Here is a 14785-nt window from a genome sequence, read left to right as displayed (position 1 = left end):
TTCGTTATGTTGGTATTTGGTATGCTCAGATCTCTGAGCAGACTGTTATATGGGTTGCCAACAGAGACCGTCCTGTTAACGACACGTCAGGGCTGGTAGTGTTCAGTAGCAGAGGGAATCTCTGCTTATACGCATCATCCAACGAGACAGAGCTTCTATGGTCTACTAATGTGTCAGATAAGATATCTGAGCCAACGGCGAGACTCTCTGACTTAGGCAACCTCCTTGTACTTGATCCTCTCACTGGGAGAGCTCTCTGGGAGAGCTTTGATCATCCTACAGACACTTTTGTTCCGTTCATGAGACTAGGTTTCACACGTAAAGACGGTTTGGATCGTTTTCTAACGTCGTGGAGGTCTCCTGTAGACCCTGGTCTCGGGAACTACACGCTGCGTATGGAACGTGGAGGGTTTCCACAGACTATGATGTACGACAGGGAGAAACCACTGTGGCGTGGAGGTTCGTGGACAGGGCAGAGGTGGAGCGGTATCCCTGAGAAGACACTCAAGTCCATCTTCAACATCTCGTTCGTGAACAATCAGTACGAAGTGTCCAACACTTACGGTGTGTTGGATGATTCAGTCATGACAAGAGTGGTATTAAGAGAAGTGGGAAGCTTGCAACGGTTTACGTGGAACGCAAGGGAGAAGAGGTGGATCGGGTTAAGACCAAACCCACAAGAGCAGTGCGATGGGTACGCTTATTGTGGCCCTAACGGTTACTGTGATCCCTTGAGTAGAGACACGTTGGAGTGTAGATGCTTACCTGGTTACGTACCCAAGACGCCTGAGGATTGGAACTCGAGAGACCCTTCGGGTGGTTGCACAAGGAGAGATGATACAGCTTCGACATGCCGTGGGAGACAAGTTTTTGTGAAGTTAGAGCGTGTGAAGATTCCAGACACGTCAGGTGCAAGTGTGGATATGAACGTTACACTGAAGGAATGCAAACAGAAGTGTTTGAGTAACTGCAGTTGTGTCGCTTATGCAAGTGCTTACTATGAAAGTGAAGGAGGAGGACCAACAGGGTGCTTGACTTGGCACGGTGATATGTTGGATACGAGGACTTACTTGAGCTCAGGGCAAGATTTTTATGTACGCGTAGACAAGGAAGAGTTAGGTACACTCTTGCAGCTTGTCTGTTCTAGAACAGGCCTCAAATGTTTACTGTTATGCTTTACTGCTTGTTTTTTTCAGCACGGTGGAACAGAGATGGGTCATCAAGGAAGAGGAGACTCACATTGATTCTCATCAGTTTGATTGCAGCTGTCATGTTACTAACGGTTATGTTGTTCTGTTTTGTAAAAAAGCGACAAAGTAAGTAAAAAAATACCTTTTTTAAGCTCATAAGTTAGTTTCTTAGGTCAGAAGTAACATGGTCAAGCACAGAGTCAAACAGGCACAGAAGATCTACAACAACAACTTTCGCCACAAGTTATGTCGATTTTGGAGACTCGCTCAGATTCGAAGAACAGCTTCAGGACAAGGCGAGAAACCGAGAGTTACCTCTCTTCGAGCTTACCACAATCGCTGAAGCGACAGACAACTTCTCTCTTCATAACAAGCTTGGAGCAGGTGGTTTTGGATCCGTTTATAAGGTTAGGAAGAAACCAAAAAAAAAAACATAATCTCAAGTTAAGTGGTATGGTTTAGGAAACAATTTTTTTTTTTAATGTATTCAGGGCGTGTTAGAGAATGGTATGGAGATAGCTGTGAAGAGGTTGTCAACAAACTCAGGCCAAGGAATGGTAGAGTTTAAAAACGAGGTGAAGCTGATCTCAAAGCTGCAGCATCGGAATCTCGTGAGGATCTTAGGGTGTTGCGTTGAACCGGAAGAGAAGATGTTGATATACGAGTATCTACCGAACAAGAGTCTAGACTATTTCATATTCCGTAACGTTCATAACTTAACTTTCATATCGTAAACTAGAAAACACCCAGTGACTTCATTTCATTCTTTTATGTTCCGTTAGATGAAGAGCATAGAGCGGTTTTGGATTGGCCAAAACGGATAGATATTATCAGAGGAGTTGCTCGTGGAGTTCTCTATCTTCATCATGATTCAAGACTGAGGATCATCCACAGGGACCTCAAGGCAAGCAATGTACTTCTTGACAATGAAATGATCCCCAAGATTTCGGATTTCGGCATGGCGAGGATTTTTGGAGGCGACCAGATCGAAGGAAGCACGAAACGGGTCGTTGGAACGTAGTGAGTTAGTCTTCTCTCTGTCCACACAACACTCTCCAAGTTTTCTTTCTATCTTTAAAGTGGTTCCAACCTCATTTGCTCAGTGGATATATGTCACCGGAGTACGCAATGGACGGCCAGTTCTCCATAAAATCTGACGTGTACAGCTTTGGAGTATTGATGTTAGAGATCATTACCGGGAAGAAAAACAACTGTTGCTATGATGAGTTCTCGAATCTACTCGGACATGTAAGTGAAAATAAAAATTAACTACATTTTGTTTAAGAGAGAACATAATAAGCAAATGTTTTATTGTATAGATTTGGGATCGATGGGAGAAAGGTGAAGTAACAGAGATCATAGATAAACTGATGGACGCAAAGAGTTATGATGAGAGGGAAGTGATCAAGTGCATACACACTGGGTTGCTCTGTGTTCAAGAAAACGCTTCGGACAGAGTAGACATGTCTACTGTTGTTCTCATGTTGGGACATAATAACGCTATTGATCTTCCGTCTCCGAAGCATCCTGCCTTTACGACCGGGAGGAGGATAGAGAGTAATGATGGCGGCAGCTCCTCCGGTGCTTGGCTCAGTGGAGAAAACGGCAATTCTATTAATGACGTCACCCTCACCACCATTCTTGGCCGTTAAAAGTATAATGTATGAAATTGAAACTTATATATATGTATAATCCTCTAATAGCTATTTTCGGGAAATTAAGATTTATTAAAAAAGAATTTCTTTCACATATCAAATGTTTTTATTAGTTGTTTATTTATTTATGAATTTATCATCTTTTGATGATTATAGTGGTCCTCCAGCTACAGATTGCGCTTGCTCTTAAAGCTTTTTCTCATTTTATTTTTTAACCCTGCAGGATAGTCAAGCTGATAAAACTAACAATGTCAGTTTTAGAGATGAGGAAAGCCCTGCAAACAAGAAGAAAGAGGAGAGATTGTCCAAACAGTGTGGTCCTAGTGATGAAACTTACAGTGTCAGTTATCTGTTTAGAGATGAAGAAAGTCTTCATAAGAAAACTGCTGCAAACAAGAAGAAAAAGGAGAGATTGTCCAAACAGTGTGGTCCTAGTGATGAGAAGTCCTTGAATGGAGGAGAACAGGATTGTAACTTTTGCTTTGTTTTGTTTCGTAATTTATGCTTTTACTAGATGATGGCATCGGTAAATATAAAAATTCTAAGTGTGATGATAATGTTAATTAGTGGGATGTTCCTATGATGACAGAGATTTTTGTGCCAGGTGACGTGAGGCGGATTCTGGTTAAACAGCCCTCGATTTCACATGATGATTCGTTCACTTGGGCTTACAACAAATCCGGCAATCTGACGGTTAAATCAGCCTACTGGTTAGCCAGAGAGCAAAAGATTAAAGAGACTTTCCCTCAAGCTCTAGCTCTATCGTCTGTTAATCATGTGAAAGAGAAAGTTTGGAGAACCTTGACGTCTCCTAAGATTAAAACATTTCTCTGGAAAGCACTTAGTGAAGCCTTGCCAGTGGCTGATCTGATTATCCAACGTGGAATGAGGATTGATGGTAGATGTCAACTGTGTGGGTTAGAGGGAGAAACTATCATCCATGTCCTCTTTCATTGTGATCCAGCGAGACAAGTGTGGGTTCTCTCAGGGGTTCCATGCTCGGAAATTGGATTTGAAAATGGCAGTCTATTTGGTAACCTGAATTATCTCCTAAATGTGAAGTGCAGCTCTGAAGGTGGCATCCAGCCTTTGAGATCTTGGCCTTGGGTGATTTGGAATATATGGAAGTGCAGAAACGACTTCATTTTTAAAGGGAGAAGATGGGCTCCTGAAGAGATTGTTGAGAAGGCTTTTGGTGAGGCGGATGAGTGGTTCCTTGCGCAAGAAGTTGAAGAGGAACTTACCAAGCTGAACGATAAAGTGGTAGAGATCACTAAGAAGAAATGGACTCCTCCTCCAAATGATTGGCTTATGTCCAATATAGGCTTCGAGTGGATTAAACATTCAAAGCTTATGGGTGGTGCGTGGGTTGTGAGAAATCATAGAGGAGTGGTGTTGATGCATAGTCGCAGGGCTTTCTCGAATATTCAGAGCTTGGATGAGGCCCGACTGGTGTCAATCCTTTGGGCAGTGGAAAGCATGACGAGCTTGAGGTATAATAGAGTGATATTTGCAGGGGATTTTAAAGAAATTTTCTTGGCTTTGAAGAATCCTCTTCAATGGCCTGCTCTACGTTATCACGTTACTGAGGTTAATATGAACCTGAGGCTGATGCCGGAATTTCAAGTCAAGACGGTGGTAAAGGAGGAAAACAAAGGAGCGACAATCATTGCTCAAACCGTCACAAGGGAGGGTAGATTGCCATCCTATGTGGCCAAAGGGCATCCTTCGTGGCTCTTTGAATTCTTTGTGAATGAAAGTCGCCTCCTCTAATTCTGTCCTCCTTCTGTGTTTCTTTATGTGTTTTGCCCGGTGCCTTTGGGTTTGTTGATGATCAGGTTTAGGATCATGTTGAGTTGGTTTGGTTTGTCTCTGGTGTAGTGAGGCTGACTTGTATTTTGTACTCTGTTTCGGATTTCTTTATAATGAAGTTCTTTGTCGATAAAAAGAAAAACTGTTAATTAGTAATTCTGAAGAATACATGTCTATATATTCTTCCTATGAATTCTTATTTTTTATTATTAATAATCAAACAAATCAGCATTATAAGTTATATAACTTATATTACTTATCTTCTTAAGAAAATTAAATCAAACATTAAATTATTATTAAACAAGTATTAAAATTAAAATTTCAATACTATATATTCGTACCCAATCATCAGAATCTTGAATCATAAAAGGGACTATCTTTGGCTCCTATGGGCTTACCATTACCTGGCCCAAATACTAGCCCACGAGCCCATGAGAGAGATTTTAGGATCACATGATGTCGTTTTCACAAGTCCCTCTTGGTAGACGCAGCAGGTAAAAAAAATTATCTTATCCCCTTGAATCGGTAGAACAGTCTCTCTCTCTCTCTCTCTCTCTCTCTCTCTCGCTTGGTTGCAATGGCTTCCTTCACTACAACTTCTTCTTCTTCCTCGCTTCTCCCCAAAACCCTACCTCCCGTAACCCACCCGACGCGCTTCCCCACGCTCTCCGGTGTCCGACTCACCGGGAAATGGAACCATCCTCTGCTCCGGACCGCCGAGTCTCCCCGTCGGGTGGATTCGGTTGTGAAGGCCGCGGCGACGGTGGATTCGGATTACTCGTCGAGACGGAGCAGTAGCAGCGAGCAGAGGGAGACGATAATGCTTCCTGGGTGCGATTACAACCACTGGCTGATCGTGATGGAGTTCCCCAAGGACCCGGCTCCGACGAGGGACCAGATGATTGATACTTATCTCAACACTCTCGCTACTGTTCTTGGAAGGTCAGTTTTTTTAGTATGTTTAGCTGCTTTAAGTAGAGTCTTGGTAGGTGATCTCTGAGCTATTGCAGTTAAGTATAGTAGGAGTAAAAAGGTTGTTCTTTTGAATTTGACAGCTAAAACATTGTCTTCGTATGTGAAAGTGTTACTAACTAATAGAAAGGACCTGTTTTTTCGTTTGGGTGTTTTCTTCAAGCTATGTATGAATTGCATATGTTGTTAAATGGTGTAATCTTTGTTAAAAGTTGGATGTGGTGGACAGTGTAAGAAAGTAAAGGCTAAAACTTTAGATTAGGACTCTTGAGTATAGTGTCCTGGATAGAGTGGGGAAATGACTTAAAGGTTCAGTTTTTTTTGGTTGCTGCTGGCTGTTTTTTTTAGAGAACCTGTTACGTGCATCTACACTGGATTAGTGTATCTGTGTCCGTTTTATAGCATAACCAATTCACTGCTTGTGCTTATTTGAGTGTGTATGTGTTTGTTTTCCAGCATGGAAGAGGCAAAGAAGAACATGTATGCATTCAGTACCACCACTTATACTGGATTCCAATGCACCATTGACGAAGAAACATCTGAAAAGTTCAAGGGTTAGTTAGTAGTGATCAGTTAAAGCTTGCATTCTCTAATTCAAAGTGTATGCTTGTAATCATCCAAGATACTAACAGCTCAGTTTTAAAATTTTCTCACAGGTTTGGCTGGAGTTCTCTGGGTTTTGCCTGACTCCTACATAGATGTCAAGAACAAGGACTATGGAGGTAATCCATCTAAAGCCTAATTAGTGATTTTACAGTGTCTCTATGTTTTTCTCTTTCTCCTCCTGTATCCTTGTCTTGATATATCTGAATGTGTTTTGTTCGGTTTAGGTGACAAGTACATCAACGGAGATATTATCCCTTGCACATACCCAACATACCAACCGAAGCAGCAGCGCAACAACTCCAAGTATCAAAGCAAGAGGTACGAAAGAAAAAGAGACGGTCCACCACCTCCTGAGCAGCAGAGGAAACCAAGACAAGAACCAGCCGCTTCTGATTCCTCTTGAACTATGATAAGAAGACAAGACCCTTTTGTAACGGAGTGTTTGAGATTTTGATCAATCGATTAGTCCCTAGCTTATTTAAACAAGATGTTAAATCGTCTAGTATCAGTGATGATATTGTATCTTCGTCGTTTTTGGAACAATAGTTTTTACTTTTATCTTGAACCGCTGGTTTAAGTTCTTCGGCTAGTACGGCTTGATCCGGTTAATTCGTAGCAAGGTATTCGTGTTCAAATCATATTGGTTTGGTTGGAATCTCTTTGTCCACCGCTCGTTTGCCCCACGTTTTCCCAATACCACTTTCAGACAAAACAAGAAACTTGCGTCTGCAGACAACTTTAGTTGTGGGGTCAGGTCACTACACACTCGTCACCATCTACATCAGTCGTGCCCACCTTATCAACAACACATCACATGAAAACAATACCTTACACGGACTTAAAACCAAACCTTTCAAATCACTTTAACCAGTGCTCCACTCAATCTTCTTCTTTCACCAAAACAACAGCTGCTAGGGAGAGAGAGAGAGAGAGAGCCAAACTCTTTCCCTCAAGCTCTCAAGAGAATCAAACTCCAAAGATGAGCAGTTTCTACGAGCATTACGAGTTCCCATACGATTCCAACCAGGTTAATAATCATCTCTACGATCATAACTATTATGATATCAATCAACATCAGCAGTTTGGTTTTGATCCAATGAGTTACAATAATAGTTATAATAACTGGAATGGATCCGAGTACGAGTATGAGTATGAGACAGCCTCTGCATCTGTTGCTTACTCTGTCTCCACCTTGTCTGAGCCGAAGCACTTGTTCTATGATCCGAGTTACTACACAACAACAACAGCCTACGAGTCTCCTCCTCAGTTCAGTATCTACTGCAATGTTCAAGGCTTCAACGAGCCGGAGTTCGAAGAGTACGATCCCACACCGTACGGCGGTGGCTATGATATCGTTGCGACATACGGGAAACCTCTTCCTCCGTCGATGAAAACTTGTTACCCTTCTTCAACCGCTGATCAGGGTAAACCTCCTTCTCCTCCGGAGATCATCGCTCCGGTTCCTCTTGGAATATATGGTGGCGGTGAAAAGAAAGCTGTCAAGAAACGTGTGACTTTCTCTGAGCCGTTAGAGGAAGCTAAACCGTTAGAAACCATTAAAGAAGAAGAAGAACATGATCATCAAGAAGAGGCAGAGGAAGAGGATGAAGAGGAAGAAGAAGATCCCAGTTCAAACAATGAAACTGTAGACGAAGTTGAAGTGAAAGCTCTGTATGTTCCGTCTGGTTACGGCTTAGAAGCGACGGATCTCTGTGAGGTTATATTTGGAGGCTATTTTCCTTGTGTCTTACGTAACAAAAGACGCCAGGAGGATGAGAATCGTGCGGCTGAAGTTACTTGCTGGGAGAGCACAGATTCTGATCCGTGGAAGACGACTTCAGACTACCTTTTCGGGGATTCGTATCCGTATGGTTATGAGGATGGTGTTGGAAGAAGACAGTTTGAGATCTCCTCTTATGGTTATCTGAGGTGTTAACTGGAATTATCACGATCATGAGATGTGTCAAAGTTATGTGGTGAGAGCAATATTTTTTTTATTATTGATGAAGCTGATTCGTTTTAGTATATACAATGATGATCTTTCTTGTATGGTTGGTCCAACGTTCTTATGAAAAGATATTCCAGGTCAGGTTGATCGATCAATATAAATGTTACAAAAACATCTCCTAATTCAGCCATCTCTACCATTTAAATATCTTAGTTTTGTTTCTTAAGATTATATAGACCCTGAGCTAAAATAACATATATAGTAAACTGTTATAAGAATTTTATAGTTTTGTTTCTTAAGATGAGCCCCATATCATGTCAAAACATATCTACTTTAACAGATGGTTTGAAGGAAGCAAAAAGTTCTTAAACTCCTTTGTATAACTGAAGATCTTTTTGCAACAGACATGGATTAGATTAGATGCTAGTTTTTTCTTACCTTAGGAGGTTGATCTAACCGGATCCAATCTGTTCAAACAAGAATGTGATGTACTAACTTTCAGTTTTATGTAGTTCAAGTTGGTGAATATGATGGGGACCAGGGGCGGACCCACGCCCATAAAGGGTGTGGCACGTGCCACATGCTCGACGATTAAAATTTATTTGTGCAAGACAGTACACATTAAACGCCTCAGCTCTGTGGCTTGTTCATGCTTATTGTGCCACACCCATTCACCAGTTCGAACCTCACCTTCTGCACTTTTTTCTTTCTGTTTGAAAGCCTTTTAATCACTCACAATTAAAATCCCTTTTTTACCTTTATTTTTTTTTATACCTATTTTTTTCCCCAGTCGACAAAAAATCTTTCTTTCCCTTTATAATTGTTTTTCATTTCTTTTCTTTATTATCAGTTTCTTATTTGAAATTTATTCAAACAATTATTTTTATGCACTTTGTTTTCAGTAATTAGACAAAATAAAACACTTTAATTCACTTTGTCACAAAATATTCTTACTTTCGTTTCTTATGTCACCTGAACTATTTTTTTACCTTTATTTTTATTATTTTAACTTTTAAAAACATTTTAATTACTTTGTCACAAAAAAATTTTCCTTAATACCTTTTTCAGTGTTACCTAAACTATTTTTTATATAACGGTTTTTCTGTTCTTTTATTTAGTTTTGTTTCTTTAAAATATAAAAATTTATTTTAAATTTACCTAAATAGTTATTTTAGTTGAAATTGTTTTTTAGCAATTAGACTAAACTAGAAATGATGTCAAAAAAAGAAATAACTATTTTATACCGAACTATTTTGTGTTGTATACTATTTATTTAAAAAAATTAAACTGATGATTACCTTATAAAACTTGTTTATTTACTTTATTTGATTCTTTAAAAAACAAAATTCACTTTTTAAGAATTTTCAGTGTATATACAAAATTATATTTTAATTCAAATATATTTAATATTTATATATTATTGTGCCCCATGTTATATCTTTTTCTAGATCCGCCTCTGATGGGGACACATGGAAACAATCAGACGAAATAAACTGTGTAATCAAACCGGCTTTCAAAAATTTGATTAAATTGAAGTACTTAGATAACAGAACCAAATCAAACCGGAAACGACGAAGTTTCGAGAAGCCCCCCCCCCTTTTGTGTTCTTCACCTTATTAAAGAAAGCGCGAAGCAGAAAACCCTAAAACCCCAATCGAGGAATAGAGAGAGAGAGAGAGAGGCAGATCCAAGTCTACAGTTTCGCAGTTCTTTGCTTGAGAAGATGATTATCCCTGTACGATGCTTTACATGCGGAAAGGTTTGTCTCAACTTCCTTAGCTTTGGTAGAATCGGGCGATTCAAAAAATCTTATTTTAGGAATTTTTCGCCTTTCTAGGGTTCTACTTTACTCTAAATTCGACAGTGAAGAGATTTATCTTATCTGCTCGAAGAATGTTTTATCTGATAATTACGTTCTGTGTCGATTAGATTAAATCGTTTCGAGAGATAAAGTTTCGAGCTTTACGAAGTTTTAACTCTTTTGATTTTTTGTAGGTGATTGGAAACAAGTGGGATGCTTATCTCGATCTTCTCCAGCTTGACTACACTGAAGGGTAAGCTACATGATTCTTCTTCTCTAAACTACTTTAAAAGAGCCTCCTTTATTTGAATTTGAGAGAAATTAGATAAATCATGAGATTAGTAAACACCACTTATCTAATGCATGATATATATTTGATTAGTTAACACCGTTTCATTAGTGGAGGAACAAATCAATGAAGGCTTGATGGTTTAAGACTTTCAAGCTAAGAATCTGTTTTTTTTTCATCTTATTAGAAAGAGGCTATTGTGTCTTGTCTTGAGATGTGATTAGTTTAACAACATTTCGTTAGTGAAGAAATCAATCAATGATGGTTTGATGGTTTAAGGGTGTAGCTAATGATCTGCTCTCTGCTGGTTATATTTTTATGTTGTTGGAAGAGAGTGTTGCGTCTGTCTTGTTTAGTTTGTATATACTTTTATCTGTGTTATTTCATCAAATAAATTTTGTTTTGAGTTTGAGTTCTACTTTTTTTGCAGGGACGCACTTGATGCACTCAACCTAGTTAGATACTGCTGCAGGCGTATGCTAATGACGCATGTTGATCTGATTGAGAAGCTTCTCAACTACAACAGTACACTCTCCAAACTCTCTAATATATCTTTTGATTTCCTTTTCATTGTCATGTTGGATTTATAACCCAAATTTAATTTGTTTCTTTCCAGCTCTGGAGAAATCAGACAACAGTTAGAAGAGCATGAAATCTGCTGAAATTGTATTCCTTCTTAGCATATCTATGGGAACTCTGTGTTTTGGTGTAAAAACTTGAATCGATATGGGTTTTGGAAGACGCTAGTGAATTTGTCATATGTATGTCAGTGACTCTCTGTGTGATTCAGTGTTATAATTTTATGAGCTGAAAGAATTGTTTTCCTTTCGAGTAATTCATCTTTCTTTAGTTGCCTCATAGATTCATGATCTTTCCATCTAACTACACATAACCAAGCATATATATTTTTACAAAGTGAAACCTTAATAGTAATGATAGTCTTGCATTAGTCTTCCTCCTCCTTCATAATGTATTTTCATCAGATATGTCAGTATTACAATATCGCGGTGTCCTGACAACAAGACGGTTTGGCCGAGTGGTCTAAGGCGCCAGATTTAGGCTCTGGTCCGAAAGGGCGTGGGTTCAAATCCCACAGCCGTCAAATATTTTAAATATTTTCATTAAACCGAACCCTCTAGCTTACACAGCAGGTTAATATTCTTGCATCACTATATAAACACGTAACTTTGAATAGTTCTTCACTTCTCCCGCCGTCTCTTGCGCCAAACTTCATCTCCCTCGGATCTATTTTCTCTTCCTCTTCTCGAATCCCATCAGCGCGATCGAAAATGGCAGTTCACACAACTCTCTCATATCGTTTCTTCCTCTCAATAGCATTACTATCCATCCTCGCGGCGGTTTCCGAACCAACAGATCTCACCACAGAGCTCGTTTCCCTCCGATCCTCCTCCGAATCAGGCGTGATCCGCCTCAACGACGTATCAAAATTCATAACCTCCGTAGCCACTCCCAGACCTTACTCCCTAATCATCTTCTTCAACTCCATCGATCTCAACAGCAATCCCCTCCAGAACTTCCGCCGCGAGTTCGGATTCGTCTCCGCCTCTTTCATCTCCAACAACAAAAACAGATCCGACGTAACAAACAAGCTCTTCTTCTGCGAGATCGATTCATCCGACTCAGAGTCCTTCCACCGCTTCGGCATCCAATCCCTCCCGCAGATCTGCCTCGTCGATCCCTCCATGGAGAATCTCCGACACCACGAGCGAGGCATGATGGAGGAAGCCGACGTCGACGGAACCGCGGAGTCCGTGGCGGAGTTCGTCGAGAGCCGAACCAAACTCACCGTCGGTCCGATCCACCGCCCGCCTCTCCTGTCCAAGACGCAGATCGGCGTGATCGCATCCCTAATCGCGATCTCGGCTCCTTTCCTCATCAAGAAGTTTCTAAAAGGAGAAACGTTTCTCCACGACAGTAGGTTCTGGCAATACGGCGCCGTTTTGGTCTACTTCTTCAGCGTCTCGGGTACCATGCACAACATCATCAATAGCATCCCTATGTACCTCAGAGATCCCGAGGATTCGAACAGGCTCGTTTTCTTCTACGAAGAACCGGAAATCCAGCTCGGGGCGGAGGCGCTTTCGGTTGGGCTTTTGTACACTGGGGTTGGGTTGCTCTTGGCGTATGTCACTGACGCGCTTGTGCGTGTTAGGAATGTCAATGAGCAGAGGGTGGCTATGGTGTTGGTTATGGTTGTGTCGTTCTTGGCTGTGAAGAGGGTTGTTTACTTGAATAACTGGAAGACTGGGTATCAGATTCAAATGTATTGGCCATCTAGTTGGCAGTGATGATGGAACCTTTTACCTTGAGGTAACTCTTTTGGGTTACTATAGGTTTTATATTTACTGTCACTAGTAATTCCGGTTAGTTAATTTTTATCTGACTGTGAGCATATATTTAAGTTTATGGATTCAATAATAATCATTAGGAGGTTTAAAACCCACCACTGATTAGTCTTCTTTGTGTACCTCTTCAGATGCATAAACATTTTAGTAAGATTTTAACAAAAAAATTTACAAATATGAAGATTTTTATCCGTGTAATTTTTATTTAAAAAATAATAGGAAAGTCATATTCCAATGTTTCAGTTCGCTATGTTAAGGACATGCTCGATTTATCAATGTTTTGCTCTAGGAGTATTAATGATATGATTATGGTATGTGCTTCTGTATAAATTTATTTGAGTGTACTCCACCGAAGAAGCATTGCTTCATATTATATGAAAATCTGAATAAAGAATGAAAGGAGAATATTTATGCGTTACCTGATCCACAAGAAAGTGAAAAAGATATCGCTTTATTCTTACCCTTGCTTGCAAATCAAGCATCTTCTCCCCCCATGAAAGTTGTTCCTTAAGATAGCTCATGTTTATATTCCTCTTTTGTTTTTTCCTAACAGATTTAATTTGTATGCAATGGCAGAGACAAATAAAGGAAGAAGTGAAGAAGAAGTTGCAAGGGCCTTTGTGAATCACTATTACCATCTCTTTGACAATGATCGATCTTCTCTTTCCACTCTCTACAATCCCACCTCGTTGCTTACTTTCGAGGGCCAAAAGATCTACGGCGTGGAAGATATCTCCAATAAGCTCAAACAACTTCCGTTCGATCAGTGTCGTCATTTGATTAGCACCGTTGATTCTCAGCCGTCTTCAATGGCCGGTGGCTGTGGCGGAATCCTTGTTTTTGTGAGTGGTAGCATCCAGTTACACGGCGAGGATCGTCCTCTTAGGTTTAGCCAGGTCTAGCTCTTCTCTCTGTTTATGATCAACGTGAGATATCATTTCGTAAGAAACATTGCAAAATGCTAAATTTCAATAATTTTTGTGTGACATGTATGAAAACTATGGAATATAATATGAGCTTGAGTAGATATTTTTTCTGTTGGATTTTAGCTGATGTAAATAAAAATGTTATTTTTTATTTGCAGACGTTTCACTTGGTCCCTCTTCTGCAAGGAAGTTTCTTCGTCCAAAATGAGATGTTTCGGCTCAACTATGGTTGAAGTTATATTAACTTTCATGTTTGGAAATGAAATCCGACTAATAATAATATAGTCAATATTTCAAAGAAAAATCAACCTTTCATATCGAGTTATAAAATAAATTGATACATTGTTCTGTGTTATGTTCATATATGTAAGCAAAGTTTCAAATTGATTTAAAAGACAAAAGCTGACTAGTATCCACTATCCATATTATAAGATGAAGAGTCGAACATTTTTTGGGGATCTATTTATTTTTTAAAATAGTAAATATTCACGGAGAAACCGAATACATATGAGGCAATGACTACCTGTTGAATCTTAACCATCCCCTTTTGTTCAAAATATTACCTTGTATCCAAAGAAATCATGTCTCCTTCAATCTCCCTGTCTCTGATAAAATATTTCTCGTACGAAGCAAAAATGAAGAGCAGGAACAGAAACTTGGCCACCCTGAGTTTGATGATAATTACGGTTCTATCATGGACGAAGATTGTGGCTGGACAAGAAGCACTATTAGGAAAGAAAGTATTGCCATTGTGCCACAGAGAATGTATGCCAATTTGCATGAAAGTGACAGAAGCTACGCAAGAGATTTGTGACGGGGCATGCCAAGCTGGTTGTGTCCAGCTTCAAGGTCGAGGAACCGGACTTTCGGCCACTGATCAAGGAGTCGATATGGTCATTGCATAGAGAAATATCTGATGTATTATTCACAGGGGAAAAGGAAGATTATGTATTACCTATATTGTAGTTGTCTTTTATATGTAACAGATTGTAAAAATGGGTCATCTCTTAAACACCGGTGTAGGAAGTGTGCATGATAAATATTATCCACTCTCTGCTGAAAATGACTTTAATGTTTAAGAGAATACAACATCTTCAACTTTATAAAGAATCAATTATATATATAATATATCATGAGGAAGACGAAGGAGAATTTTTTTCCTATCTCCTGAATCTTATTATTACCTTTTTTTTGTCCGGAATCTGGACAAAAAAACAAGT

General features: G+C 39.7%; 8 protein-coding genes and 1 non-coding gene across 9 annotated transcripts; all 9 read left to right on the top strand.

The window, feature by feature from the left end:
* Positions 1 to 5: 5 nt before the first annotated feature.
* On the top strand, positions 6 to 3351 carry LOC130505244 (G-type lectin S-receptor-like serine/threonine-protein kinase RKS1; the record flags this gene model as incomplete). Its single annotated transcript, XM_056999849.1, has 8 exons — positions 6 to 1119; positions 1197 to 1316; positions 1389 to 1597; positions 1682 to 1892; positions 1973 to 2210; positions 2294 to 2438; positions 2510 to 2851; positions 3069 to 3351. Coding segments are annotated over 7 exons (2370 nt in total), but the record flags the coding sequence as incomplete, so codon positions are not given.
* Positions 3235 to 4780, top strand: LOC130505243 (uncharacterized). The gene is made up of 2 exons (XM_056999848.1): positions 3235 to 3371; positions 3450 to 4780. The coding sequence occupies exons 1-2, from the start codon at positions 3347 to 3349 to the stop codon at positions 4616 to 4618; spliced, it is 1194 nt and encodes a 397-aa protein (XP_056855828.1). The 5' UTR covers positions 3235 to 3346; the 3' UTR covers positions 4619 to 4780.
* A 386-nt stretch (positions 4781 to 5166) lies between these two features.
* On the top strand, positions 5167 to 6873 carry LOC130505239 (multiple organellar RNA editing factor 9, chloroplastic-like). Its single transcript, XM_056999844.1, has 4 exons — positions 5167 to 5599; positions 6086 to 6183; positions 6286 to 6351; positions 6460 to 6873. The coding sequence occupies exons 1-4, from the start codon at positions 5235 to 5237 to the stop codon at positions 6636 to 6638; spliced, it is 708 nt and encodes a 235-aa protein (XP_056855824.1). The 5' UTR covers positions 5167 to 5234; the 3' UTR covers positions 6639 to 6873.
* A 221-nt stretch (positions 6874 to 7094) lies between these two features.
* Positions 7095 to 8365, top strand: LOC130505238 (uncharacterized). Its single transcript, XM_056999842.1, has one exon. The coding sequence runs from the start codon at positions 7215 to 7217 to the stop codon at positions 8169 to 8171; it is 957 nt and encodes a 318-aa protein (XP_056855822.1). The 5' UTR covers positions 7095 to 7214; the 3' UTR covers positions 8172 to 8365.
* Positions 8366 to 9775: 1410 nt separating this feature from the next.
* LOC130505237 (DNA-directed RNA polymerases I, II, and III subunit RPABC5) lies at positions 9776 to 11108 on the top strand. Its single transcript, XM_056999841.1, has 4 exons — positions 9776 to 9942; positions 10179 to 10237; positions 10704 to 10798; positions 10890 to 11108. The coding sequence occupies exons 1-4, from the start codon at positions 9907 to 9909 to the stop codon at positions 10913 to 10915; spliced, it is 216 nt and encodes a 71-aa protein (XP_056855821.1). The 5' UTR covers positions 9776 to 9906; the 3' UTR covers positions 10916 to 11108.
* Positions 11109 to 11295: 187 nt separating this feature from the next.
* TRNAL-UAG (transfer RNA leucine (anticodon UAG)) lies at positions 11296 to 11375 on the top strand. The gene has a single exon. It is a non-coding gene; the product is annotated as a tRNA-Leu (tRNA).
* LOC130505240 (probable dolichyl-diphosphooligosaccharide--protein glycosyltransferase subunit 3A) lies at positions 11353 to 13353 on the top strand. The gene is made up of 2 exons (XM_056999845.1): positions 11353 to 12604; positions 13216 to 13353. The coding sequence occupies exon 1, from the start codon at positions 11563 to 11565 to the stop codon at positions 12580 to 12582; it is 1020 nt and encodes a 339-aa protein (XP_056855825.1). The 5' UTR covers positions 11353 to 11562; the 3' UTR covers positions 12583 to 12604; positions 13216 to 13353.
* On the top strand, positions 13209 to 13977 carry LOC130505241 (nuclear transport factor 2B). Its single transcript, XM_056999846.1, has 2 exons — positions 13209 to 13535; positions 13724 to 13977. The coding sequence occupies exons 1-2, from the start codon at positions 13209 to 13211 to the stop codon at positions 13796 to 13798; spliced, it is 402 nt and encodes a 133-aa protein (XP_056855826.1). The 3' UTR covers positions 13799 to 13977.
* Positions 13978 to 14092: 115 nt separating this feature from the next.
* On the top strand, positions 14093 to 14577 carry LOC130505242 (uncharacterized). The gene has a single exon (XM_056999847.1). It carries the CDS (start codon positions 14147 to 14149, stop codon positions 14468 to 14470), a length of 324 nt encoding a protein of 107 aa, XP_056855827.1. The 5' UTR covers positions 14093 to 14146; the 3' UTR covers positions 14471 to 14577.
* Positions 14578 to 14785: the final 208 nt, after the last annotated feature.

This window comes from Raphanus sativus, unplaced genomic scaffold, assembly GCF_000801105.2.
Source record: "Raphanus sativus cultivar WK10039 unplaced genomic scaffold, ASM80110v3 Scaffold2118, whole genome shotgun sequence".
Lineage (NCBI taxonomy): Eukaryota > Viridiplantae > Streptophyta > Magnoliopsida > Brassicales > Brassicaceae > Raphanus > Raphanus sativus.
Note: the sequence above shows the minus strand (reverse complement) of the source record. Positions and strands in the feature narration are given on the sequence as shown.

Bases quoted from the DNA above. Each gene is read 5' to 3' on its own strand.
- LOC130505243 (XM_056999848.1), top strand. From the start codon at position 3,347: ATGCTTTTACTAGATGATGGCATCG. The intron at 3,372-3,449 runs GTAAATATAAAA...TTTTTGTGCCAG, and splicing joins TTTACTAGATGATGGCATCG to GTGACGTGAGGCGGATTCTG.
- LOC130505239 (XM_056999844.1), top strand. From the start codon at position 5,235: ATGGCTTCCTTCACTACAACTTCTTCTTCTTCCTCGCTTCTCCCCAAA. The intron at 6,184-6,285 runs GTTAGTTAGTAG...ATTTTCTCACAG, and splicing joins AACATCTGAAAAGTTCAAGG to GTTTGGCTGGAGTTCTCTGG. The intron at 6,352-6,459 runs GTAATCCATCTA...TGTTCGGTTTAG, and splicing joins CAAGAACAAGGACTATGGAG to GTGACAAGTACATCAACGGA.
- LOC130505238 (XM_056999842.1), top strand. From the start codon at position 7,215: ATGAGCAGTTTCTACGAGCATTACGAGTTCCCATACGATTCCAACCAG.
- LOC130505237 (XM_056999841.1), top strand. From the start codon at position 9,907: ATGATTATCCCTGTACGATGCTTTACATGCGGAAAG. The intron at 9,943-10,178 runs GTTTGTCTCAAC...GATTTTTTGTAG, and splicing joins GATGCTTTACATGCGGAAAG to GTGATTGGAAACAAGTGGGA. The intron at 10,799-10,889 runs GTACACTCTCCA...GTTTCTTTCCAG, and splicing joins GAAGCTTCTCAACTACAACA to CTCTGGAGAAATCAGACAAC.
- LOC130505240 (XM_056999845.1), top strand. From the start codon at position 11,563: ATGGCAGTTCACACAACTCTCTCATATCGTTTCTTCCTCTCAATAGCA.
- LOC130505241 (XM_056999846.1), top strand. From the start codon at position 13,209: ATGGCAGAGACAAATAAAGGAAGAAGTGAAGAAGAAGTTGCAAGGGCC. The intron at 13,536-13,723 runs GTCTAGCTCTTC...TTTTATTTGCAG, and splicing joins GTCCTCTTAGGTTTAGCCAG to ACGTTTCACTTGGTCCCTCT.
- LOC130505242 (XM_056999847.1), top strand. From the start codon at position 14,147: ATGTCTCCTTCAATCTCCCTGTCTCTGATAAAATATTTCTCGTACGAA.